This window comes from Neodiprion lecontei, chromosome 3, assembly GCF_021901455.1.
Source record: "Neodiprion lecontei isolate iyNeoLeco1 chromosome 3, iyNeoLeco1.1, whole genome shotgun sequence".
NCBI classification, from domain to species: Eukaryota; Metazoa; Arthropoda; class Insecta; order Hymenoptera; family Diprionidae; genus Neodiprion; species Neodiprion lecontei.
Genome location: NC_060262.1, coordinates 38,410,796 through 38,438,620, shown reverse-complemented (window position 1 = coordinate 38,438,620; position 27,825 = coordinate 38,410,796). Strand labels below are relative to the sequence as shown.

Sequence of the window (27,825 nt, the reverse complement as noted above, 5' to 3'; positions counted from 1 at the left end):
GGCAGCGCTCTCGCACAGGGAATTTTCCAAAAGAAAGTATATTAGAAGGCAGAAAAAAAAGGGAAAGACGGAGACAGAGAGAGAAAGAGAGAGAAGAAGAGAGGGAGGAGGAGGAGGAGGAGGAGGAATATACCTGGGCCAAAATATCGAGGGTTGAATCGCAACGCAGAACCGGAGTCACGTCACGAATACGTGCCAAAGTGGTCGATGTGAATTATACTCATGAAGAATATTTTCTCTTTTCCTTTCTCCGAAGCAGCACTGTCATTTTTTCATTTTCCTCTTCTCTTCTCACCACGGTCACGTAAATATTTTCCCAGTAATTCAATGCCTTTCGTTGAAACGGCCAAAAGAATCACGCGAAGAAAAGAAGAACGCTGCGAAGTGCATAGACGATGAAAAATTAGACAAGAAATCGGGAAAAGTTCAGATCAGGCTTCGAAAATACAGAATGAGAAAGAAAGCTCGCGCGGAAAATCTAAACGGGATTTGCGGGTAATGAAATAAACGAATGATGAATAGAGAAGTTGTAGGTTTACTCACGAGTTAAAGGTCAAGTTGGATTGTGTGTATTTTGGGGTAATTTCTTCGGGGTTTTGCCGCACGAATTAGCCAGATTCTTCCTGTTTTTCTTCTCCTCCCTTCTGCCGGGAGGAAAAAGCTAGCGCAATCTAGTCGGGGAAAAAGCTAAACGACTTATAGGTTATGGCAGGCTTGGATATCTCGAGTAAATAGGAACGGGTAGAAGTAAACTAATTTATCCTTGAGGGGTAGAACCAGCCGCTACACGCGTACAGCAGCTTACAGCGGGTATGCAAATGGCGTTCTCCAAACACGAGTCCAGAGGCAAGAAATGGAACAGCTTTTTATCCGGACAACCGTGCTAGGGCAATTTTAAACGGACGAAGAAATATTCAAACTCCTTTTTCAGTCTTCTACCTCAAAAATTCTACCGACTCGACCCCGAGATTCGGACCAGCGACGAATACCAGAGTACGAAACGCGAAACGGGAAGCCTGCCAAATATGCGATAGAAATTTTTACTGCCATTTTCATTCGGCCCGACGACGTAACTTCCTCGAATATTATACCGTACGTCTGTCTCTGCAGATAAACTCGCCTCTGCCGTGCTACAGGCTATTTACCCACATCTGCAAATGCGTTTGTGTCTATTCCATTGAATTCGTATGTAATATATTTATTTCCGAGATGTTGGGCGAATATCAAATACGTCTACGTTATTCAACGAGAAAAGAGTATAAACAAAATTTCTGCACATCTTATCGTTATTAATTAGCCGCACATTAATTTTTTCTACTTTAATGTGTTAAAGGGGTGGATAAACTGAGGCGGGTAATTCAAACATCGCAATTTAGAGGTAAATAAAGAATCCTCAAAGTGCTTGTACTTTCAGAATGTCAGTCGAATCAACGAATTTCTACGAGGTAGTTACTTAATTATGGAACCGTTTTAGGAACCGTAATATCTATATTGACTGCAAGAATATCAGAAACAATTTATTTGTCATCATTTGACGGAGTAAAGATTGAAAACTTGTTATCAATGGGAATCGCAAAAGGTCCTTCCCAAGATTTTTCGCAAGACTTGTCACGTTTTGAATTCTGTTTGAGAGAAAAATATTGTAAGAAATTTCTTTCGATAGGCATTATATTCAGACGTTCGGCAAGAAAAATCAGCATACATAGATTTATAGACGGGTATTTTGTACGTGAATCCATTCGCCGCCAAAGCTTGGCTAAAGCAATGATATCAGCACCATGTTTGGCCGTTTCCTGGATGAGAAAACGATACGAGGTTTATAGAAATAAAATATGACTGGGTTTCGGTCCGGCGGAAAGAGAGGTTTAGGTGAGTGACTGACGATCGTTGGATCAGAGGTGTTCCATAAATATTGTTGACTGAGTGTTAACGGACCAAACTGAAACCCGAGGAAATACTTTCCCCTATTTTCACAGGCAGAAGGGTGGTGATATACCGAACAGATTCGAAATATCTCCGGCCAAAATGCGAAGCTTCGTGACGGGGAGAGGGAGAGAGAGAGAGAGAGAGAGTCGCGCGTCGATGCAACGAGGTTTTAAAAGCTCTGGAAATTCCTGACTATTTTTAAGGGTTCTTTTGCCGCTTTGATGTCGGGCGCTCTTTCGTCGCGCTGCAATCGTCAGAACGAGGCTGCAGGGAGCGTGAAAACGGTAGCAGAGAATGAACCGGTACGACGAGTCGATGAAAAAAGAAATCCGGTTTTTCGAGGCAAGAGCGTTTTCCATAAAAGCCGATCCGGAACTATTCTCGGCTCGAATCGAACTGTTTCGCGTTATTAGATTCGAGGCGCTGCGCTGTGCAGACTCCCTTAATCTGAATTCGCCGAGCGCGATTTCGATTTTCGCAACATTCGAATTGCCAGTCTGTTCTCGTCCCGTTGCGGGCGCTTGGATTATACTTTTGCACAGCTTCCTGGCCGTAGAAGCTCAGGGAATCGACTTGACTCCGAGTTGTTAGCCAAAGTAGTAATTTCCAAGTCGTAGTCCGAGGCTCTTTGCTCCCTTTTCACCAAACCCGCAAACTTGAACCGTTAACCATCAGCGATCTTCTTCCCCTGGAGTCGGCTCCGTGAACGAATCGAATAACCAACGGATGGGGGATCGGAGAGACGTCTGGAACTAGGAGAACCTTTGTGAGACTTCGTTGCGAGTGTTGTGAAAGCACGAGAAGAAAACATCTGTTCTTTTTCTGTCCTAACTAGAAATACCTGAACCCACTTTGTCGATCTTGCAACTCTGCAACAATGTTTCGGCTAAAGCGCGCCTTAACGGAATCCTGAACTACCCCGCAGAGTGTTTTTAAATAAGCATACTGGGATTCTTTCTCGTCTAATCGAATGCAAAAAGCTCAACGATTTTTATTCAACTATAGGGAAAATCTTATACCGTACGTTTATCAAGATTAAAGGTGAAAAGGTGGAAAATTGTCCATGAAAAAATATCTTTCAGAGTGTTTCGTTTAAGCACAATCATTTCCTGTCTCAATAAGTAACGAGTCGAGAGGTTGTTCGTTTACAAATGAAGTAAAACGCGATTTTACAGAGTTTCAAAGTGATTTCAAACGGTTTCGAACTAATTCCAAAGTCTTCCAAATGATTGCAAGTGGTTTCAAAACGTTGAATGATTATAAAGCGAACAATTAAAAATCGTTTTCAAACGGTTTTAAACTAGTCTCAAATAGTTTTAAACGATTTTAAATGGCTTCTAGCAATTTAAAAATTGTTTTTAATAATTTCAAACTGATTTGAAGAAGTTTCAAACGATTTCAAAGTTGTTTCAAACCAATTCAAGCGATTCCATACAATTTTTTAATGATTGTAAAATCAGAAATGATTTGCAATTTGGAAGAGTAAATAACCCGATAGAATCTAGTAAGCTAATCATCTCGCGAGGGTGAAATAAATTTCCTCATTCTTTATTTTCTCTTCCTCGTTCTTCCTTGCGTATAAAATCGTCGAGCTAAAATTGAAATAAGCCCAGATCGTGTCTGGCACTATACTTTCTCCGAAACTCGGACCACTTTCAACCCAAACACGTACAAACGTTTCTAGTTCGCGTTAGAATTGAGCAGCGCAGCGCGTTCGAGCGGTTTTAGAGTCATCGTAGTATCGAGTAGTATCAGGGCCTGGAGGCTAGAATTCAGTGAACGAAACATGTCGGCGAGCAAAACATCCACTTCCTTCCTAAACGTGGCTACAACATTCCCCGGGTATGATCGTCGAGACCGCACGTGTTCCACTTTCCCGAGTGTAATAATGTCGAAGGTACACATCAACCGGCACGCGGGGTAAGAGCATTTAAAGATTAAAAATGGGCGGGTGCAACGTTCGAAAAATAATTTTCAAAAAATACCCGCTAACCACAATTCCGAGCGTCCGGCTTTCTTTTCCCTCTTGCAGCTTCCGCCGCGGAGCTCGTTAAGCCTCTGAAAGTGGGCGAGTAATCGCCTCGCGTTGCGCTGAGGTACCGAACAGGAATTACACATTGTAGGTGCGCTTCTGGATCAGTGCTCCTGAAAATCATGAAATCGCTAATTGCTCGCACAACACAGAACTTCGTTCTGACGCTCGCCTTACTCGAGCTCACATCTCTTAACTCCTGTTCAACTCGATCCCACACACACACACACAGACACAGGAACAAACCGAATCCTTTGTTATCCCGACTCAGTTCCGCTGTTCAAGTGTCGGCACAAAATGTGAACCGTGAAGAAACGCGCGATAACAAACGGAACAAAACGCGAAATATTGCTCGGCCTCGCCCACCTATTTTTTGCTCTTTTTCCTCTCTTTCGTATTCTCTACCTTTCGACTTGCTCTCATATACGGATCTGTGATATATACCTAGTTACGTACAGACTTCTTCGAACGTCGTAAGCCAACTTGTAGCATCAGGACGACGGTTTTACACGCCAATAAAGAAGATACGGCTTGAAGCACGGAACTTTTTAATTACCCGAGTGTTTCCTCTCTGTTTATCACTATTCTGTCTCTCTTTTCTTTTAACTTCATTTCTTACACCCTCAAATTTCAGCTGTACTCAATGCTGCGCTTATTCTCTTTCGAATCTACAACGCGTGTATTTTCACCTTAGAACTACGATAATCAAGAGTCGAGGAGTTGAATTACCGGCTGAAATTTAAAAACTATCAAAGATTTCACAAAGATTCGTCAAGTAAATCCTTATCCCCTTTTTTACCAATCATTTCATCAACTACGCGGTTATTCCCCGGATTTTCTACTATCCGTGACTTTTCGCGTTTTCTTCTCAAGCAATTGCACCCTTTTGGTGTCGCACGGTTTCCGTGAAAGTGCACTTTACGCTACTCGCGATCGATGGATATTCACCTCAATTTTCAGTCGAGCAAACCGTAAATGTTCACCTGCGGAAATAAGCTTCGCGGTATGTTCAACTTCGGTTTTCCGAAGCACTTTGCGGTATTACATCCATACCGCTAATGCAACTCCCGCAACATAATTGCACTATAACGTCACGGGTCACACGGCTATTATACCGATAAGTGGCGCACAACCACGTGAAGACAATCGTATTATAACAATACCTTTCAGCGATTTGCCAAATAGCTTTTGCAACTGTACAAAAATACTCTTCCGTAATTAATTTTTTGGTACAAAAATAATTGTGATTTCGAATATTGTATCTCTTTCAGATTTGTGGAGAGTCGTCGTTCAGAATTTATTTACGTTTCCAAAAATATAAGTAGACTAAGTTGAAAATATTTTAGCGAAGCTTTATTTCCTGCGAAAAGATTTTAGTAAATAAGCTGTTATATTTTTCCCAATGTACATGGATTTACTTTTTATTTTTTTATATTTATTTTTTTTTGTCCTAATTCGCAAATATTCTTTTCATCGAATGTTTTTTTTGTACCGGATTTTCTTTCACAACTTCTTCATTCGGCTGCCAAGTTCTATGAGTTTCGGATCTTTCGCTCCTTTGTTTTTGAGATCATCGCACAAATTTGTCCGACATACCAACACACTGTTCCCTTTTCATGGTGATGAAAAGTATCGCGAAAAAACAGTTTTTCCATTTTATTTTCCCATTTCATTCGACCTTCCAAACCAGAACAATCATAAATTTCTTCTCTACTGCTTGAATTTCAAAGTAGCTTGCATATTTTTCTTAAAATAATGACCAGGTTTCCGGGGTTCGATCACCTGACGACAGTAATTTGTAGACACCTGGTTCACAGAATATTTGTACTTCATCGCTTCTAATATCAAGGGTGGTTATACATAATAAGAGAGAGCAGATGTTGTGCACTCTGTACACTGAACGTCTTCGGCGCGGTAATATGAAACTGTAAAATTGCGGAAGCGGCGAAACACTGCAGCTAATACACTGGCAGCAGCCACAGGAAGGAAAGCTCGAATCTTGCATAACGGGGTGAGCATAAATTGCAACGAGTAGTTATCCACCGTTACCTTGCACACCTTTTACATCGGTTCTATCGGAATTGAAAGTAAATTTTTGACCTGTTCTCATTTTTTGTCTCAAGATTTTCAAACCGGAATGTATAGGTACAGGCTGGTTCAGGTGTGTGAAAAATGGTATCGAACTTCTCCACCTCTCATCTCTTTCTTTCTCTTTGTTTCTGAAACTTCGAAGCAGGGATGGCTTTTTAGTGGCAACAGATTTGAGGATTTGTCAGGATCACAATCAATTTTTATCGAGCTCTTTCGTCGAAAAAATTATAAACGCGGTCAAAAACTGGTATCGAATGAGTTTTGTCAATCAAGATTGGCGGTTACCGATCGCGCCAAGTTCATTAAAAATAAACATGAACGCGCGCGAGTCGACGCGCTATCTCGTATCGCAAACTGAAGCCCTTGGTCTACCTGGCGAAAATATTATCACGTATACCTCCCCTCTCACGATCAAATTTGACACTCGACAAGTTTCGTACGTTGATAGATCTTTAGAGCTTTCGATCAAGCCCTGCATCAATATGATCACTGCACGGAGAGCCAAAATATACCAGTTATAATATTTCCAACACCGTAGAAATCGTCAGTTCAATCGATAATTTTCGTCGTCTCCGGACCAAACGCTTTTTGGTGTATATAGATATAGAATCAGTGTTAAATGCGTTGGCAATAATCCGATCCGGCCAAATGGATTTACATTTCACACGTGCTTACATGGGAGTGTGATAAAAATTAGCGCATTGTCAATAAACAAAGATCACAATTGTGATTAAATTGTGATTTTACGAAAGCGACACCATTATCATGGAACATAACTGAAAGCTAAAAAGTGATTGTTGTACGTAGCGTGTAGTGCGGGCACGTGTAATAATAAACATATTCACGATACATCGAAATCTTTCTTCGTATAATTTTATTGTTTTCACGAAATTATTATCGGCATTGGTTTTTTAAAAGTAACCTTAAAGGATTTGACGAAAATTGATGCAAGTATGACGGAAGAGTTTCACCCTAAAGAAGAAAATTTCGCTGCGGCTGAAACACGTGGTGGAGTAAAGCAGGGAGGCAGGTAAGTGATAATTTACATCATTGACGTACGTTGGTACATCACATTGGCCTAAATTTATGAAATTTGGTCGATAACACAAGACTTCTCTTTCATATGTATGGGTAATTCAGAAGCAAATGAACGTAAAGCAATACATTTTGGCATAAAACGTGTGTGAAGTGCCATCAATTTAGTGTCTTCTTTGACAGACCGTCGTTTGACGTGGTTGTAAAATCTAGCTCGATGATGAGAGTACTTGGAAGACAGTATCAATCCAGACGAGAGATCGTTCATGATAAATATTTAAACGATTACTGAAACTTGGGTATCTTGAAACTCTGCACACGAGGCGTGTTTTTGATCGGGACTACCGGTTGACCTTCAATGATACGCTACATAGTTAAACACTGCGCGCTTAGTGCCTTCTATCTAGAAAAGTCGTTATGATATTAAATTTATAGCGATGATTTTACTCCTTATAAGAAATAGCTGTCGCCATTATGAAACGTGTTTTAACGTTTCTATTTTAACCACCGAATTCATTGCAATGTTTCAACATTACTATATATTACTAATTCTTCTAACTCGTTCTACCACTTTTTGTACAAACATTGACTATATATTCTGGAGAAGATGCTTCATTCGGTCAGTCTTCCTCAAATCAAGTAACCGCAAACGCACAATGCTTTTCCACCACAACGTACTCGTGACGGTACTGATCCTGACTTCGATACAAAGTTTTGGCTCTGCATCTATGGATACGGTTTCATCTATCCATGGTTCGGACGAAACCAGGGAATGGATCAAAAGGATTGTTGGCTCGTTACGACAACCGTGGATCGAAGGTTTCAAATCTGTTCTCCATACCACTGAATCTTCCTGTGCGACCGAAGTCGCAGTGTTGATACAAGCGATGGAATCTGGCCAAGAATGGGCTTTTCAAAGTAAGAAAAAAGCTAATCATTCCGAGGGGTATTTTGTGAATATACTTCCTCAAATATCAGGTGTGAAGAATGCTTTGTTATCATAGAAGTGGAAGAGTCTCTCCATATGCCGAAGGTCGCCTCGTGCGAAATGTACAAGACCTTGTGTAATCGATTATGCAGTTAGTAATGATTCTATTTTCTATAATAGTGCTGGATGCTTCGTCGGGCCTTCAAACCGGACTTATGAAAGGAAACTTTAGAGACGTCGGATTGTACGACGAATGCGTCGAAGTCAATGGGCAATACAACCACGTCAATATCCGGGGTAAGCACTGCATGGTTTCTCTGGATTCGACGTCTCCTACGTCACCTGCGGTTATTGGTATCGATTATCTTCGCATTTTATCATCGATTTGTGTTCCATCGTCGTGCAACGAGACTCACGTTGAGCAGATCTTCAATTCTACCGTCGCGAACATACCAACTATCAGCCACCTAGGATTAGAAGCAAGTAACGCGTTCTGCGCGGACGTGGGATCCGATGACTTGAGTGCTGGAGAAATTTACACGCTGTAAGTTGGCATTATATGTAGTTTAGGGAAACAATCACGTTTGATCGTTCAAGAAAACAGTGCACTTCTTACAGAATTTTTCTTCTGGCCGTTGCCGTATTCATGATTGCTTGTACGATCTGCGACTTTGCGAGACGACACAAGCAGACAGAAGCATCTACCGTAATGAATACGTTGGCGAAGTTTTCCCTCTACACCAATGCACTCGCTGTTTTAAGCACGAAAATAGAATCTGATACGTTTCAATCAATCCAAGGTATCAGAGTTTTGAGTATGTGCTGGGTCATACTGGGTCATTGTTTCATCGGTTTATTCATCAGGCCAGTTGTCAATGTATTCGAAGTTGCTGAAGTAAGTTGAACAGTTCACTCAATGTGCAGTATAGACGATAATTGCTCTAACGATTGATGGCTACTTTATCGGCATGATAGTACGAAAATCGTGTTTTAAGCACGATACAGTCCGATGTCACAATCTGGAATACTTTTCTAAGTGTGGGATTTGCATTCTAGTAGAAACGATTATTAATAAGTAGACTCGCGTTGTTGCAAAATACAAATTATCCAGCGTTACGGCAAGCAAATCAGTAATATTGTCACAATCGATCCACAGTGGGCGAGTTCATGGACATCTTTGTACATTCAGGCCGCGCCATTTGCTGTCGAAACCTTCTTTCTAGTGAGCGGATTTTTCACGGCTCACCTGCTTCTTAAAGCTTTGAAATCGGGGAGACAAATCAATTGGCCAATGTTTTACCTTCATCGTTACCTCCGGTGAGTTTCAAAAACTTTGATTCAAAGCTATACAGCTTGGTTAAGACAGTAGATGTGCAATGCATGTCATAAAGTGATTCAATGTTTTTGATATCTCTGGTATTTTTGATAACGTGTGTTTTAAGTATTTTTGAGATAAATCAGGAATCCGATTATCTCCAAAGAAAGTTATTTTTTCCGCGCATTTATACAGTTTTGAGCCTTCGAAGTTGACAGATTTTTCATGATTTTTTCAAACGGCGTCATAGAACAAATTACCATCTTCTTTCTTCGGGATGAATTTTTCAATTTCGCAATTTCAAGAATTACAAAGTAATTTATCTAATATACGCTATGGTTATACTTGGTGATTCTGGAAATCGAATGTTTAGACTGAAGAATATTGTTATTTACTTATCGTCAGTATTTTTTAAACGAAACATGCATCCCAGAAAAGGAAAACGATAGTTTCTTCTATTGCGCTGTTTGACAAAATTATAAAACATTCGTCAACTTCCAGAGCTCAAAACTGTACGACTGCACGGAAAATATAGTTTTTATGATCGTAATCGGATTCCTTGAGCTCAAAAATTATTTCAACAAACGTTTTTGAAAGAAAATATTGACCTCGGATATTTGAAAACATTAAATTATATTACGACGCTATTTCTCACGTTAGCAGTTGAGTGGTTAATAGTGTAACGTGTCACTTTGCGTGTAGTCAAAAGCTACAGATGGGATATAACTCTTTCTCACTTGTGTACGTATAAATTCATATTTTTTCTTACAGAATCACGCCATCTTTCGTCGTCGTTATGTTGTTCGTTTCATTTTTCATGAATCGCTCTGGAAACGGCCCCCTATGGAAAATTTGGATTGGTGACCACGTAGAAATTTGCAAAAAAAATTGGTGGTTCAATATGTTATACATTCAGAACTTTTTGAAACCAGAACTTATGGTTAGTATCGCCCAACGCATTTACTAGGTCAAACATATAATTCGTATAACAAAGCAGAAATAGTCCTGGCATGGGTTTTTAATGGTAATAAATCTGATGAAATAACGCATGAAAATTTCAGTGCTTACTCCACACCTGGTACTTGGCTGTTAATATGCAGCTCTTTTGGCTATCGCCAATTGTCATATATCCACTTTACCGCTGGCCAAAACATGGAATCCGAATACTAGGTTTCGTCCTCCTCGCCTCGATTTTTATACCACCCGTTGTTCTAGGTATCAATGGTTACACTAACAGAACATTTACCATGCACGTAGACTCGGGGTAAGTGAATATTAACGAAACACATTGTTCATCGAATGGAAGAAATTCGTAATAACCATTTCCACATCAGAATACTAGACTTCGGGGACTTGTTCAACTTCTACATACCGACTTACAATCGAGCCAGCGCTTACTTCTTTGGAATGTTCTTGGGTTACGACGTCGCGACCAAGAAGAGGCAACTTACGAAGGTATTTCAGGCAAAGTTTTCGCATGACAAGCAATTCCAATCCTATTTCGACGGACGACTGATCGTTTAATATTGACACATTTTCCGATTTTCAGGTGAACGTATGGATCAACTGGATTGCAACCTCCGTTCTTCTCCTATTTTGTATGTGTGCTACTCATTTCAATTACAACATTGCTTTTGCGTACAACCGTGTATTAGAAGTTGTACTCGCACTTACGTTACGTCCGTGTTGGTCGATTGCCATTGCTTGGATCATTTATGCATGTACTCACGGATATGGAGGCAAGTATCCGTTTTATTTTTGTGTATGGAAAGCTGCGCTGAATGACAGAACACTGTAAAATTCCTAACTCAAAGGTTTCTGATGCAGGCGCTGAATAGGACTCTAGTCAGATAATACGATACATTGATGAGACATACTATTCAACATTGATAATATTTTAGGCCCCATCAACAGCTTTCTGTCCATGCCGTTCTTTCGGCCACTTAGTCGGTTGTCATTTTCCACTTACTTGTTGCATGCTTTGATCCAATCTAAGAGGAGTGCGGTCGCACAGACTCCTGTGGTGTTTTCGAATTCTTTGATAGTAAGTCTTTTTCTTTACAACTTCCGTTGTTCAACCTACGCATTTGAAATTCAACCCATCTCTTTGCAGATTCACGAGTATTTGATTGATTTGGTGCTTTCGATCGTCGCGGCTTTTGTTTTCACCTTATTTTTTGAGTCTCCATTGGTTGTGTTGGAGAAAATTTTCGTCAGTTCCAAATCAGAGGTTAACCAAGTCACTCTGGTGCGAGGCACGGATAACGGACCGCAGGTTAAGGAGGAAGGAATTCGAAAGGAATCGACGAAGAAGGACTGATGTTGCCGTTTTCTGTCAACCGTTATATTTTAGAAAATATTATGTCGAGAATTGCCACTATTATAGAATAGTTTTACCCACACCACTCCTTCTTTTATTCAAGTCCGATTTTTCTTTGTGTCTGACGCGCGCTGCACCATAATTATTAGCTGTATCGGATTGTACTTGATTACGCATGTGGAAATGTTTTGTTTTAATAAAAATTATTGATTGATTTCGAATAAATGCATCGAGCAGATCCGTACTTGGTGTATCGCACTGACCTTTTAAGTTTCCCGCACGAAATCATCTTAATGCTATTGTGCTACCAAGTATTTTCTTGATGAAAGAGCCTCCCAAAAAATTATCCGTCTGGAGATCCCCGCGGATTTCTCCGAAACAAGTGCTGAATAATACCTTACTGTACCCTCATACTCAGGGAGAAATTTTAACTTGAATATGCGAATCCTTCCGAAGATATGTGGAAGCAAAGTTGGCAAATTTTCATACATTAGATAGAACAGCCCAACAAATAATCTCAACGCTGAATCCAAATCGCGTATATACCTCCAAAACAATTCAGTAAAGCCATAACATCCCCTGAAGCGTGTATGCTCTCCCAAGGCATGATATATAATCGAAACGATGTAAAGATAGAATTTCATTTACATCTCAAGGTATTTTTCTAAACAGGCCCACCAAGTACCACGTGTTACTTTTTTTCAATAAGTCATTTTGTTTTTACATTTACACAATTATCATTTGTAGTTGGATAAGTTTAGGGTCAGTCTGACCCCAGTGTGACAACAGTGAGATTCTAGAGAGATGTGAAAGCTAAGTGTCAAGTTTCAATCATGCTATTATAGTAAATTAACAGACATGTACATGGCAGTAGTATGTGTTTTTAATCTCTTTTGACAAACCATGAGAACACATTTTTAATGTACTTGGCGAAAGGTTTTTGAATCAGAGTTGCTTTTTGGGGGAATTCAAACTACGAACGGAATGATAGATAATTCGTCAGGACTGAACATACGTTGATAATCACATATGTAATGAAAAATCTGCTCGATAACGTAACCGATCTCATCTGATTATCAATAACGGAACAACTTCGAATATAATTCAGAACATTCGATTTTACCCTTTACTTACAAGAAGATAGTCTTCTGATAAAGCTTATCCAAACTGAATTTAATTACCAATTCGAAGCCTCCGTTCCTCCATTTTTCCTTGCTGACGTTTCGTTTTCCGATTGTACTCTCGAATCAGCGACTGATGAATCATCGGCGTTTGATTGAGAGAAGTAGCTTTCCGTGCACATTTTCTTAAGAGTTTCCTCCATCCCAGGAATCGAACCAACAAATTTTAACCATAGCATCCGAATCGCGCGTCATAAACACTCGCAGATATGCATGCATCCTTATTTCCTGAGAAGCTTCCTTATCGCCGGCATCGCCCTACTACGTGATACACAAAAAGCCGTACGTTCCTCAGCCAATCTCCGGGCTTACGGTGCGTTTGCATTTTCGTTACCACAGACTCCGAGGGTTTGAGTTGGAGATAGACGGTGTTGGTCGTAGGTGTAAACAGAAAACTTGCGAAGTCGATAAATAAATGGGAGACTCCCGAGGTTCTCGGGGTTCCGGTGTCGACTCGCCTCGTCTTCCAGCTGCTTTTATATGCGTCTGGATCTGCACGAGGTAACGCCACTGTCGCACTATGGGGCAAAAAAAAATCTGACCGTAAGGATGAACCGGTCGGACGGTCTGAATTGAAAGTCGGAAAAGAAAGGACTGTTTGGAACATCTACAGCGATGTTATTTACGATGATGATAGTCAACGACGAGAATGAAACAAAATCCATTCCGCATGTGATAGAAGAAATGAATCTCGAATCGTTCCACGTTAGGAAAAACAGACGTGTCGTCATGATCTCACCGATTTTTACCAAATTTTACACATTTGTTTAGGTTGCTGAAGAACGATAAATTCCAAATTTTCCGCCCCCGGGTACAAGCCTGACGTTTGGAATCGAATCTTCAAGTTTTTGGCCCACTTACAGGGTTTTTCAATAAATCCTGATTTTCTACTTTTTGCGGCTTTTTGAAAATGTCGGTAGACTAATGACGGGATAATGTTCCCCGGAAAATTTGCAAACGATTTCATGTTTGAGATTTTTTTTAGCTTATAATACGCGAAATGCAGCTAAAACACACGATTTTTTTTATTTGAAAACCCGAAATCGGGGCAAAAACTTGAAAATTCGATGGCGGGCGCTAGAATTGTCCTCTAAGTGTAAAAATGTGAAATTCTTGACTGAATGACTCTCAGAGCAAATTTGTATAGCACAAACTCATGTATCGACTATTTGAAAATTGGTTTTGTTAATTTAATAAATAAACAAAAGCTTTTCTCAAATTGTTGATAATCAATCTCAGCGTAATTGTGTGATTCCAATAGCCAAGCTTTATTTCCTGCGAAAAGATTTTAGTGAATAAGCTGTTATATTTTTCCCAATCTACATTTATTTACTTCTTATTTTTTTTATTTTAATTTTTTTTTCTTCCCAATCGCAAATATTCTTTTCATCGGATATTTTTTTTGTACCGGATTTTCTTTCACAACTTCTTCATTCGGCTGCCAAGTTCTATGAGTTTCAGATCTTTCGCTCCTTTGTTTTTGAGATCATCGCACAAATTTGTCCGACATACCAACACACTGTTCCCTTTTCATGGTGATAAAAAGTATCGCGAAAAAACAGTTTTTCCATTTCATTTTCCCATTTCATTCGACCTTCCAAACCAGAACAATCATAAATTTCTTCTCTACTGCTTGAATTTCAAAGTAGCTTGCATATTTTTCTTAAAATAATGACCAGGTTTCCGGGGTTCGATCACCTGACGACAGTAATTTGTAGACACCTGGTTCACAGAATATTTGTACTTCATCGCTTCTAATATCAAGGGTGGTTATACATAATAAGAGAGAGCAGATGTTGTGCACTCTGTACACTGAACGTCTTCGGCGCGGTAATATGAAACTGTAAAATTGCGGAAGCGGCGAAACACTGCAGCTAATACACTGGCAGCAGCCACAGGAAGGAAAGCTCGAATCTTGCATAACGGGGTGAGCATAAATTGCAACGGGTAGTTATCCACCGTTACCTTGCACACCTTTTACATCGGTTCTATCGGAATTGAAAGTAAATTTTTGACCTGTTCTCATTTTTTGTCTCAAGATTTTCAAACCGGAATGTATAGGTACAGGCTGGTTCAGGTGTGTGAAAAATGGTATCGAACTTCTCCACCTCTCATCTCTTTCTTTCTCTTTGTTTCTAAAACTTCGAAGCAGGGATGGCTTTTTAGTGGCAACAGATTTGAGGATTTGTCAGGATCACAATCAATTTTTATCGAGCTCTTTCGTCGAAAAAATTATAAACGCGGTCAAAAACTGGTATCGAATGAGTTTTGTCAATCAAGATTGGCGGTTGCCGATCGCGCCAACTTCATTGAAAATAAACATGAACGCTCGCGAGTCAACGCGCTATCTCGTATCGCAAACTGAAGCCCTTGGTCTACCTGGCGAAAATATTATCACGTATACCTCCCCTCCCACGATCAAATTTGACACTCGACAAGTTTTGTACGTTTATAGATCTTTAGAGCTTTCGATCAAGCCCTGTATCAATATGATCACTGCACGGAGAGCCAAAATATACCAGTTATAATATTTCCAACACCGTAGAAATCGTCAGTTCAATCAATAATTTTCGTCGTCTTCGGAACAAACGCTTTTTGGTGTGTATAGATATAGAATCAGTGTTAAATGCGTTGGTAATGATCCGAACCGGGCAAATGGATTTACATTTCACACGTGCTTACACGGGAGTGTGATAAAAATTAGCGCATTGTCAATAAACAAAGATCACAATTGTGATTAAATTGTGATTTTACGAAAGCGACACCATTATCATGGAACATAACTGAAAGCTAAAAAGTGATTGTTGTACGTAGCGTGTAGTGCGGGCACGTGTAATAATAAACATATTCACGATACATCGAAATCTTTCTTCGTATAATTTTATTGTTTTCACGAAATTATTATCGGCATTGGTTTTTTAAAAGTAACCTTAAAGGATTTGACGAAAATTGATGCAAGTATGACGGAAGAGTTTCACCCTAAAGAAGAAAATTTCGCTGCGGCTGAAACACGTGGTGGAGTAAAGCAGGGAGGCAGGTAAGTGATAATTTACATCATTGACGTACGTTGGTACATCACATTGGCCTAAATTTATGAAATTTGGTCGATAACACAAGACTTCTCTTTCATATGTATGGGTAATTCAGAAGCAAATGAACGTAAAGCAATACATTTTGGCATAAAACGTGTGTGAAGTGCCATCAATTTAGTGTCTTCTTTGACAGACCGTCGTTTGACGTGGTTGTAAAATCTAGCTCGATCATGAGAGTACTTGGAAGACAGTATCAATCCAGACGAGAGATCGTTCATGATAAATATTTAAACGATTACTGAAACTTGGGTATCTTGAAACTCTACACACGAGGCGTGTTTTTGATCAGGACTACCGGTTGACCTTAAATGATACGCTACATAGTTAAACACTGCGCGCTCAGTGTCCTCTATCTAGAAAACGATTCAACGTATAAAAAAACTTTTGACATAAAAGTTGTAGAGATGTTTATCTTGTAAAATATTGATGATAAATACAAATAGCGCAAACCCCAAAGGAAACGAGACATTTTCAAAAAATCGATTTTTGTGACCTTTGACCTTAATTTTTGACAGACGCGGACACCTTACAATATGTAGATTTTGAGACAAGTTTCAGGATGTCGAAATGAAAGTTTATACAAATATACAGCTGGGTAACTCGAATTCCATAGTGAAACTACTGAAATGACTGGACTGTTAAGATGTTCATTAGAAACATCCGCATTCGCACAAGGGACAAGGAAAACTGCAGAAAACCTCAAATTTTTGCAAGCTGCCACTTTGCGAACTCAGGTCCTCCCGTTCCGCAGTCAGATTGTAATCAAAAAATTTACTGAAACATGGTATTTACTGTATGTTGTTTCTCGCTTATTAGATATTTCGGAACTCGTTATGATATTATGCAGTGACCCTCAGATTAAATGTGCATATTTATAGCGATGGTTTTACCCCTTATAAGAAATGGCTGTCACCATTCTGAAACGTGTTTTAACGTTTCTATTTTAACCACCGAATTCATTACAATATTTTAACATTACTATAGATTACTAATTCTTCTAACTCGTTCTACCACTTTTTGTACAAACATTGACTATATATTCTGGAGAAGATGCTTCATTCGGTCAGTCTTCCTCAAATCAAGTAACCGCAAACGCACAATGCTTTTCCACCACAACGTACTCGTGACGGTACTGATCCTGACTTCGATACAAAGTTTTGGCTCTGCATCTATGGATACGGTTTCATCTATCCATGGTTCGGACGAAACCAGGGAATGGATCAAAAGGATTGTTGGCTCGTTACGACAACCGTGGATCGAAGGTTTCAAATCTGTTCTCCATACCACTGAATCTTCCTGTGCGACCGAAGTCGCAGTGTTGATACAAGCGATGGAATCTGGCCAAGAATGGGCTTTTCAAAGTAAGAAAAAAGCTAATCATTCCGAGGGGTATTTTGTGAATATACTTCCTCAAATATCAGGTGTGAAGAATGCTTTGTTATCATAGAAGTGGAAGAGTCTCTCCATATGCCGAAGGTCGCCTCGTGCGAAATGTACAAGACCTTGTGTAATCGATTATGCAGTTAGTAATGATTCTATTTTCTATAATAGTGCTGGATGCTTCGTCGGGCCTTCAAACCGGACTTATGAAAGGAAACTTTAGAGACGTCGGATTGTACGACGAATGCGTCGAAGTCAATGGGCAATACAACCACGTCAATATCCGGGGTAAGCACTGCATGGTTTCTCTGGGTTCGGCGTCTCCTACGTCACCTGCGGTTATTGGTATCGATTATCTCCGCATTTCATCATCAATTTGTGTTCCATCGTCGTGCAACGAGACTCACGTTGAGCAGATCTTCAATGCTACCGTCGCAAACATACCAACTATCAGCCACCTAGGATTAGAAGCAAGTAACGCGTCCTGCGCGGACGTGGGATCCGATGACTTGAGTGCTGGAGAAATTTACACGCTGTAAGTTGGCATTATATGTAGTTTAGGGAAACAATCACGTTTGATCGTTCAAGAAAACAGTGCACTCCTTACAGAATTTTTTTTCTGGCCGTTGCCGTATTCATGATTGCTTGTACGATCTGCGACTTTGCGAGACGACACAAGCAGACAGAAGCATCTACCGTAATGAATACGTTGGCGAAATTTTCCCTCTACACCAATGCACTCGCTGTTTTAAGCACAAAAGTAGAATCTGACGCTTTTCAATCAATCCAAGGTATCAGAGTTTTGAGTATGTGCTGGGTCATACTGGGTCATCGTTTCACCAGTTTTTTCATCAGGCCAGTTGTCAATGTATTCGAAGTTGCTGAAGTAAGTTGAACAGTACACTCAATGTGCAGTATAAACTATAATTGCTCTAACGATTGATGGCTACTTTATCGGCATGATAGTACGAAAATCGTGTTTTAAGCACGATACAGTCCGATGTCACAATCTGGAATACTTTTCTAAGTGTGGGATTTGCATTCTAGTAGAGACGATTATTAATAAGTAGACTCGCGTTTTTGCAAAATACAAATTATTCAGCGTTACGGCAAGCAAATCAGTAATATTGTCACAATCGATTCACAGTGGGCGAGTTCATGGACATCTTTGTACATTCAGGCCGCGCCATTTGCTGTCGAAACCTTCTTTCTAGTGAGCGGATTTTTCACGGCTCACCTGCTTCTTAAAGCTTTGAAATCGGGGAGACAAATCAATTGGCCAATGTTTTACCTTCATCGTTACCTCCGGTGAGTTTCAAAAACTTTGATTCAAAGCTATACAGCTTGGTTAAGACAGTAGATGTGCAATGCATGTCATAAAGTGATTCAATGTTTTTGATATCTCTGGTATTTTTGATAACGTGTGTTTTAAGTATTTTTGAGATAAATCAGGAATCCGATTATCTCCAAAGAAAGTTATTTTTTCCGCGCAATTATACAGTTTTGAGCCTTCGAAGTTGACAGATTTTTCATGATTTTTTCAAACGGCGTCATAGAACAAATTACCATCTTCTTTCTTCGGGATGAATTTTTCAATTTCGCAATTTCAAGAATTACAAAGTAATTTATCTAATATACGCTATGGTTATACTTGGTGATTCTGGAAATCGAATGTTTAGACTGAAGAATATTGTTATTTACTTATCGTCAGTATTTTTTAAACGAAACATGCATCCCAGAAAAGGAAAACGATAGTTTTTTCTATTGCGCTGTTTGACAAAATTATAAAACATTCGTCAACTTCCAGAGCTCAAAACTGTACGACTGCACGGAAAATATAGTTTTTATGATCGTAATCGGATTCCTTGAGCTCAAAAATTATTTCAACAAACGTTTTTGAAAGAAAATATTGACCTCGGATATTTGAAAACATTAAATTATATTACGACGCTATTTCTCACGTTAGCAGTTGAGTGGTTAATAGTGTAACGTGTCACTTTGCGTGTAGTCAAAAGCTACAGATGGGATATAACTCTTTCTCACTTGTGTACGTATAAATTCATATTTTTTCTTACAGAATCACGCCATCTTTCGTCGTCGTTATGTTGTTCGTTTCATTTTTTATAAATCGCTTTGGAAACGGCCCCCTATGGAAAATTTGGATTGGTGACCACGTAGAAATTTGCAAAAAAAATTGGTGGTTCAATATGTTATACATTCAGAACTTTTTGAAACCAGAACTTACGGTTGGTATGGCCCAACGCATTTACTAGATCAAACATATAATTCGTATAACAAAGAAGAAATAGTCCTGGCACAGGTTTTTAATGGTAATAACTCTGATGAAATAAAGCATGAAAATTTCAGTGCTTACCCCACACCTGGTACTTGGCTGTTGATATGCAGCTTTTTTGGATATCTCCAATGGTCATCTATCCACTTTACCGCTGGCCAAAACATGGAATCCGAATACTAGGTTTCGTCCTCCTCGCCTCGATTTTTATACCACCCGTTGTTCTAGGTATCAATGGTTACACTAACAGATTATTCACCATGCGCGTAGACTTGGGGTAAGTGAATATTAACGACACATTATTCATCGAATGGAAGATAATCGTTATAATTATTTCCACATCAGAATACTAGACTTCGGGGACTTGTTCAACTTCTACTTGCCGACTTACAATCGAGCCAGCGCTTACTTCTTTGGAATGTTCTTGGGTTACGACATAGCGACCAAGAAGAGGCAACTTACGAAGGTATTTCAGGCAAAGTTTTCGCATTATAAGCAATTCCAATCCTATTTCGATGGACAACTGATCGTTTAATATCGACACATTTTCCGATTTTCAGGTGAACGTATGGATCAACTGGGCTGCAACCTCCGTTCTTCTCCTATTTTGTATGTGTGCTACTCATTTCAATTACAACATTGCTTTTGCGTACAACCGTGTATTGGAAGTTGTACTCGCACTTACGTTACGTCCGTGTTGGTCGATTGCCATTGCTTGGATCATTTATGCATGTACTCACGGATATGGAGGCAAGTGTCCGTTTTATTTTTATGAATGGAAAGCTGCGCTGAATTATAGAACACTGTATAATTCCTTATTCGAAGGTTCCCGATGCAGGCGCCGAATAGGACTCTAGTCAGATAATACGATACGTTGATGAGACATACTATTCAACATTGATAATATTTTAGGCCCCGTTAACAGCTTTCTGTCCATGCCGTTCTTTCGGCCACTCAGTCGGTTGTCATTTTCGACTTACTTGGTGCATTTGTTGATCCAATGTCAGAGGGGTGCGGCCGCACGGACTCCTGCGGTGTTTTCGAATTCTTTGATAGTAAGTCTTTTTCCTCGCAACTTCCGTTGTTCAACCTACGCATTTGAAATTCAACCCATCTCTTTGCAGATTCACGAGTATTTTATTGATTTGGTGCTTTCGATCGTCGCGGCTTTTGTTTTCACCTTATTTTTTGAGTCTCCATTGGTTGTGTTGGAGAAAATTTCCGTCAGTTCCAAATCAGAGGTTAACCGAGTCACTCTGGTGCGAGGCACGGATAACGGACTGCAGGTTAAGGAGGAAGGAATTCGAAAGGAATCGACGAAGAAGGACTGATGTTGCCGTTTTCTGTCAACCGTTATATTTTAGAAAATATTATGTCGAGAATTGCCACTATTATAGAATGGTTCTACCCACCCCACTCCTTCTTTTATTCCAGTCCGATTTTTCTTTGTGTCTGACGCGCGCTGCACCATAATTGTTAGCTGTATCGGATTGTACTTGATTACGCATGTGGAAATGTTTTGTTTTAATAAAAATTATTGATTGATTCCGAATCCATGCATCGAGCAGATCTGTACTTGGTGTATCGCACTGACCTTTCAAGTTTTCCGCACGAAATCATCTTAATGCTATTGTGCTACCAAGTATTTTCTTGATGAAAGAGCCTCCCAAAAAATTATCCGTCTGGAGATCCCCGCGGATTTCTCCGAAACAAGTGCTGAATAATACCTTACTGTACCCTCATACTCAGGGAGAAATTTTAACTTGAATATGCGAATCCTTCCGAAGATATGTGGAAGCAAAGTTGGCAAATTTCCATACATTAGAGAGAACAGCCCAACAAATAATCTCAACGCTGAATCCAAATCGCGTATATACCTCCAAAACAATTCAGTAAAGCCAAAACATCCCCTGAAACGTGTATGCTCTTCCAAGGCATGATATATAAATGAAACGATATAAAGATAGAATTTCATTTACATCTCAAGGTATTTTTCTAAACAGGCCCACCAAGTACCACGTGTTACTTTTTTTCAATAAGTCATTTTGTTTTTACATTTACACAATTATCATTTGTAGTTGGATAAGTTTAGGGTCAGTCTGACCCCAGTGTGACAACAGTGAGATTCTAAAGAAATGTGAAAGCTAAGTGTCAAGTTTCAACCATGCTTTTATTGTAAATTAACAGACATGTACATGGCAGTAGTATGTGTTTTTAATCTCTTTTGACAAACCATGAGAATACATTTTTAATGTACTTGGCGAAAGATTTTTGGATCAGAGTTGCTTTTTGGGGGAATTTAAACTACGAACGGAATGATAGATAATTCGTCAGAACTGAAGAAACGTTGATAATCACCTATGTAATGAAAAATTTGCTCGATAACGTAACCGATCTCATCTAATAGTCAATAACGGAACAATTTCGAATATAATTCAGAATATTCGATTTTACCCTTTACTCGCAAGAAGATAGTCCTCTGATAAAGCTCATCCAAACTGAATTTAATTACTCATTCTAAGCCTCCGTTTCTCCATTTTTCCTTGCTGACGTTTCGTTTTCCGATTGTACTCTCGAATCAGCGACTGATGAATCATCGGCGTTTGATTGAGAGAAGTAGCTTTCCGTGCACATTTTCTTAAGAGTTTCCTCCATCCCAGGAATCGAACCAACAAATTTTAACCATAGCATCCGAATCGCGCGTCATAAACACTCGCAGACATGCATGCATCCTTATTTCCTGAGAGGCTTCCTTATCGCCGGCATCGCCCTACCACGTGATACACAAAAAGCCGTACGTTCCTCAGCCAATCTCCGGACTTACGGTGCGTTTGCATTTTCGTTACCACAGACTCCGAGGGTTTGAGTTGGAGATAGACGGTGTCGGTCGTAGGTGTAAACAGAAAACTTGCGAAGTCGATAAATAAATGGGAGACTCCCGAGGTTCTCGGGGTTCCGGTGTCGACTCGCCTCGTCTTCCAGCTGCTTTTATATGCGTCTGGATCTGAACGAGGTGACGCCACTGTCGCACTATGGGGCAAAAAAAAATCTGACCGTAAGGATGAACCGGTCGGACGGTCTGAATCGAAAGTCGGAAAAGAAAGGACTGTTTGGAACATCTACAGCGATGTTATTTACGATGATGATAGTCAACGACGAGAATGAAATAAAATCCGTTCCGCATGTGATAGAAGAAATGAATCTCGAATCGTTCCACGTTAGGAAAAACAGACGTGTCGCCATGATCTCACCGATTTTTACCAAATTTTACACATTTGTTCAGGTTGCTGAAGAACGATAAATCCCAAATTTTCAGCCCCTGGGTACAAGCCTGACGCTCGGAATCGAATCTTCAAGTTTTTGGCCCACTCACAGGGTTTTTCAATAAATCCTAATTTTCTACTTTTTTCGGCTTTTTGAAAATGTCGGTAGACTAATGACGGGATCATGTTCCCCGGACAATTTGCAAACGATTCCATGTTTGAGACTTTTTTCAGCTTATAATACGCGAAATGCAGCTAAAACACACGATTTTTTTTTATTTAAAAACCCGAAATTGGGGCAAAAACTTGAAAATTCGATTCCGGGCGCTAGGACTATCCTCTGAGTGTAAAAATGTGGAATTCTTGACTAAATGACTCTCAGAGCAAATTTGTATAGCACAAACTCATGTATCGACTATTTGAAAATTGGTTTTGCTAATTTAATAAATAAACAAAAGCTTTTCTCAAATTGCCGATAATCAATCTCAGCGTAATTGTGTGATTCCAATTTTCTCAGATACATCTTCATCACACATCGCGAATGTTGTTCAATTAGCGTTCGTTATAACTGTTGTAAAAAAACATTTCCGCAAATTTTCGAACCCTTTTTTTCTCTATTCTTAACTCTCGATTCAGACGATCCGACACATTCATCCTCACCTTCTGCATTCAGGGCCTGAAGTTACATGCTTCTCCCGCTTTTTCTCCCACCTCCAGTCGCAACTCGACCGACTCCTTTTCCCATTTCCTCGGTGTGAAAGCGTGTATTTTCCGTGCATCCGCAGCTCGTCGTCGACAGAAAACGGCCACTGCGACTGCGAACATGGAAAACTACGTACACACCTTTACAAGTTATAGGTATAGTACTTCCGCCAAATATGCAAATTTACGCGAAGCGGACACCCGAGCCTTCTGGGTGCTGTTCCCTGGATATTGCTAAGGAGAAAAATACCCCCAGAAAAACACCGGAGCGCGGGCAGTTTCATATTTTCCAACCTTCGAATGGAAAAATTGTTCTCCTGGGTGGCCCTGGGTTCTAGCAGCCACGCGTGCTCTCCTTGATGCAAATGAACTCTGTTCAAACTCCCACTCGCTCCGGGGATAAGATCAAGTTTCTCATTTCAGTCCATTATCGGGCTGCACAAACGTTGCGTCAAAGTATCCACCTTACAGGCACTCTCGCATTCTCGGTTCTTCTCGTTTAACCTCCATCTTCTTCTTCTTATTTTTCTTTCAACCAAAAGCATGAGAAATTGCACTTTAGCTTTACACGGGGATTTTGCAACTAAAGGATCGATGGTGGTGAGAGATGATTTTACAAGCTGTTACATTCTTGTGGAATACAGAGCCCGCTTTTCCACCGAAACATTTCTAAATGAAAAACATTACCTCTCAAGATTTTTTCAGCGACGTTTTTTACAGTTAGTTGCAGCACTTCGGGTAATAAACCTCGATTAAATTTCTCATTCCAGCAGTTTCGAAATTTCAATTTCAGCCAAAGCATTGCAGGATAAACAATGCGCCTTTATTGACGGTGTGAATTTCGGTGAAAATTTCATATTTCAACCCGATGATATTCGATAAAAACCGAGGACAATGCCTCCTCGCCATTGTTATACAACCCACGAAATTTCTCCGCTTTCCGGCTGCGGAGTCGGGCTCTCCGGTAATGGATCCGACTTTAGAAACGTTTCAGTGGCTCAAACTTCGTCCTCGTGAAGAATAACGGGAAGACGAAAATTAATCGACGGAGAAAATTGTCGAGGTGAAAAAAATAAACGTAGCATGCCACGTGATATTAAAAGATAAAAAAAAAAATTAGATTTTCTAACTTGTGTTTATAAGTTGAATTCTGAGTGTTAATTACGGGTGCAAAAATTTTGACCACGTTTTCACGAGGGGAAACAAACTCGAGTCCAATGGTAAATACTTACCAACAGATCGAAATCGACGGTCTCGTCGTAACGATTCGGGACAAAACGAACTTGGATCGTCAGAGTATAAAATTCAGGAGACAAGGGCTGCTACATAGATGGACTAACCGGGGCGAAGCGTTTTATCTCTGGGAAGCGGAGGCGGAGGATCTCGTTTAACAGAGATTTACGGTGGAATTCGAGTCCTGGAGAAGCAGTTAGACGGTAGCCGGAGAACCGCGGAGGACCAGCCGGATATATTTGGGCCGAGATGGGCGTCTGGGAATTCCTTATGGTTTCGCACCTTGGCCATGTATCGAGGGAGCGCCGGGGCATAAAGAGAGAGAGAGAGAGAGAGAGAGAGAGAGAGAGAGAGAGAGAGAGAGAGAGAGAGAGAGAGAGAGAGAGAGAGAGAGAGAGAGAGAGAGAGAGAGAGAGAGTAAATCTCCCGATTCCTCTCCACATCCTTTTATTTTTGACCCCGAGAGCGTAAGAGGCGAAGGAGTGACGCGTGCGGAAGAAGACACGCGGCGTTATTTATCGGCCCAGTTTCTACGCTTCTTCGGCCCGCTTTTCGCCGGCTAAATTATTGAGCTCGGCGAACGAGTCGCCCAGAAGAGATATTATACCCCTCTAGAACGGGAACTTATCTGTAAAGTTTGTCGGCGCGACGCCTCCAAGACACCCAGAAGGACGAAGGACTCGGGCGCTGCCTCTTAGCGTACCCGACGCCTCCTCTCTGGAGACGACTCCTACTATACGTCTCATGATCTCCGTCGGGGACCACTGCTTCCAAAATTCACGCAACACGCATCCCTGCAATATTCATTTTTCACGGTTGCCTTTTTCCTTTCTTTCCTCTCTTTCCTCGCCGCTGCTTGCCCCACTTCCCAACGATATTATATGCTCCGAATGAGAATTGAAGCTGCCAACGCCCCGGGAAATGGGGTTTCAGAGTCCAAGGATTTTTTTCTCTCTTCCACACTCGGCGAAAAATTTTTGCGTTTGAAAAAATTGTTCGTTCAACCGGGCTTTTCTACTTCAAACAAAGACATGTTTAGCTATGCTTAACCCACCGGCTCACACCATTTTTTTTGTCGCCACTGTTAAAACTGATTCAGAGCATTTGTTTTTATAATTTTAGTAGTGACATGGAATCGGCAGAATGATGTGAGTAAGAATATGCAAACAAAAATGCGATATGTATGTAGATTCAGTGAATGGTTATTTAAAAAAAGAAGACAAAAAGGCGCGAAGGATTCCCTTTGGAGGAGCGTAAATTTTATAGTTCTGTTAGGTCATTAATGTCTCAGGTTTAATCCAGAGGGTTAAATTGGTGAGAAATGTTTTTGAATGAATCATTCGCATTTTATTTAATTAAGTATTTTCATGAATCTAGGAAACACTTCTTTTTGTTTTTCTTCTTATTCAAATCATCATCACTGAATAACATCGTCATTAAAAAGTGAAAAGCTTTTAACAAATAGAATAACGCAAGTGCCATTTGTCAATTCACATTATTTTAGTATCCGGCAATTTAATTTAAGTTCGCAAACGTTGAATGACTATTCGCAAGATACTTTGAGGCAGTGGTTAGAGTGCCTGACAGCCTGGATTCAAATTCCACTGAAAACTGTCCGAAATTATGAAAAAATAAAATAAAAATTATGTCAAACGAAGTATTGGCGATAAATTGTTTCTCCAATTTTTGTCAGCTATCACAACTCTTCGACAGAATTTGCGATTTTATAAAAGTTATCACCATTCTCTGCTTTAACGGATCGAATAAAAAATCCACATTTTTCAATAACACGGAACAGATGTGCTTATTATTTTCTTACGGGCAGTTGACAAACGCTCGCAAGCTGGGGATCTCTCACCCCCGTTTTCGCATACGAATTGCACAAAATCCGCAAACTCGGTTTCGCAGTCTGACTCAGTACGAAACACGCGGTGGCGAGTGGAATAAGGACATCAGGGGGAACGACTTGATCTCCGAAGGTTTCGGGATCCGCGCGGTTCCAACTTCCCGGAAGTTTATTAGCACGGGGTTGTCGCGGTCAGCTGACCGCATCCTGCAGGAAGTCACTCGCCGTATCAAACATCCCCTGACAAAGTTTCATCCAACTTCGCCGGCGCATCGGCTTTCATTTTGAATATGGAACTCGGGACGAGACTTAAACCGTTTCTCTCCAGAATTATCCTCCGAGTGGGGCTTAGCGTGGCTAAACACTGCCAAGTAAAAAGCTCTCATGATCCCCGACGAAGCCAGCCGCGCATCTTTCCCCAGACGTTGCGGTTCTGCGCCATGACACCTTACTGTACGTTCACTCTCTTGGTATTAAATTTTATCCCATCACATTTTTATCCCTTGCTCACTGCAAGGGCCGATTTAAGCTTACTTTGAGCGAGCTTTTTAAGGATGATATTTTGCTTTCGCTGCAGTTCCGATATTGCTGAAGTATAATTTTTATTGATCAATTTCATCACGTTTTCACGAACTTTTAACTCTTCCTATGGTTGAGAAACATAATATCACATTATATATTTGCTTTGTAAGAAAAAAATTCTCATCTAATATCTTTTCTGACATTAAATCGGTTCTGGGATAGAATTCTCCGGAACTGCTAAGAAAAACAAAATTCGTTTTCCCGGTATTTTCAGTTCCATACAATGCGAAAGATTGAAAACATCTAAACAACTTTCTATATTGTTCCTAATGATTAATCTTGACAATGACCTTATATTCGGTAAAGCCAGTATTATTTACGTCGAAAATGCAATAAGTCATATTTTTCTTCGTCAACAGAAACTATTGAAAATTCGAAACTAATTTGGTTCGTGTATATAATACACAATGAATCGTTAAGGCCTGAAAATTGAATGATTTTTATATGTTACTGTACACTATACCATACCCAAATTTCAGCCAAATCAAAAATTCAACCCTAAAAAGCTGAGGGAACGTTGGTGTTTTAACACCGCATGAGCTCGAATTAACAAACTCGCAACCTGATCCAGCTACGTGAGAAATGGACAAAACAAAACGCACTTTT

General features: G+C 40.1%; 3 protein-coding genes across 6 annotated transcripts in view; all 3 read left to right on the top strand.

The window, feature by feature from the left end:
* The window catches only part of LOC107225079 (hemicentin-2), a 235,007-nt gene that overhangs the window by 45,583 nt on the left and 161,599 nt on the right, over nucleotides 1-27,825 (top strand). The gene's annotated exons all lie outside the window — the stretch shown is intronic.
* On the top strand, nucleotides 7,582-11,872 carry LOC107218669 (nose resistant to fluoxetine protein 6). 3 transcript variants are annotated; one of them, XM_046735444.1, is made up of 10 exons: nucleotides 7,594-8,002; nucleotides 8,193-8,556; nucleotides 8,631-8,907; nucleotides 9,169-9,329; nucleotides 10,099-10,267; nucleotides 10,389-10,591; nucleotides 10,662-10,782; nucleotides 10,877-11,066; nucleotides 11,229-11,371; nucleotides 11,441-11,872. In XM_046735444.1, exons 1-10 carry the CDS (start codon nucleotides 7,606-7,608, stop codon nucleotides 11,645-11,647), a joined length of 2,232 nt encoding a protein of 743 aa, XP_046591400.1. In that variant the 5' UTR covers nucleotides 7,594-7,605; the 3' UTR covers nucleotides 11,648-11,872. The 3 variants fall into 3 exon arrangements, with proteins under 3 accessions (XP_046591401.1, XP_046591400.1, XP_046591402.1); XM_046735445.1 differs by lacking the exon at nucleotides 11,441-11,872 and having other exon boundaries at nucleotides 7,582-8,002; nucleotides 11,155-11,365; XM_046735446.1 differs by lacking the exons at nucleotides 8,631-8,907; nucleotides 9,169-9,329 and having other exon boundaries at nucleotides 7,596-8,002; nucleotides 11,441-11,871.
* Nucleotides 16,925-21,145, top strand: LOC107227596 (nose resistant to fluoxetine protein 6-like). Its single transcript, XM_046735447.1, has 10 exons — nucleotides 16,925-17,281; nucleotides 17,472-17,835; nucleotides 17,910-18,186; nucleotides 18,448-18,608; nucleotides 19,378-19,546; nucleotides 19,668-19,870; nucleotides 19,939-20,059; nucleotides 20,154-20,343; nucleotides 20,506-20,648; nucleotides 20,718-21,145. The coding sequence occupies exons 1-10, from the start codon at nucleotides 17,020-17,022 to the stop codon at nucleotides 20,922-20,924; spliced, it is 2,097 nt and encodes a 698-aa protein (XP_046591403.1). The 5' UTR covers nucleotides 16,925-17,019; the 3' UTR covers nucleotides 20,925-21,145.

Excerpts from the sequence above, each read along its gene's own strand:
- LOC107218669 (XM_046735444.1), top strand. The coding sequence starts at position 7,606 with ATGTTTCAACATTACTATATATTACTAATTCTTCTAACTCGTTCTACC. Across the intron at positions 8,908-9,168 it reads ATGTATTCGAAGTTGCTGAA|TGGGCGAGTTCATGGACATC; the intron begins GTAAGTTGAACA and ends ATCGATCCACAG. Across the intron at positions 10,268-10,388 it reads TTTTGAAACCAGAACTTATG|TGCTTACTCCACACCTGGTA; the intron begins GTTAGTATCGCC and ends TGAAAATTTCAG.
- LOC107227596 (XM_046735447.1), top strand. The coding sequence starts at position 17,020 with ATGCTTTTCCACCACAACGTACTCGTGACGGTACTGATCCTGACTTCG. Across the intron at positions 17,282-17,471 it reads CCAAGAATGGGCTTTTCAAA|TGCTGGATGCTTCGTCGGGC; the intron begins GTAAGAAAAAAG and ends TTTCTATAATAG. Across the intron at positions 19,871-19,938 it reads ACCATGCGCGTAGACTTGGG|AATACTAGACTTCGGGGACT; the intron begins GTAAGTGAATAT and ends TTTCCACATCAG.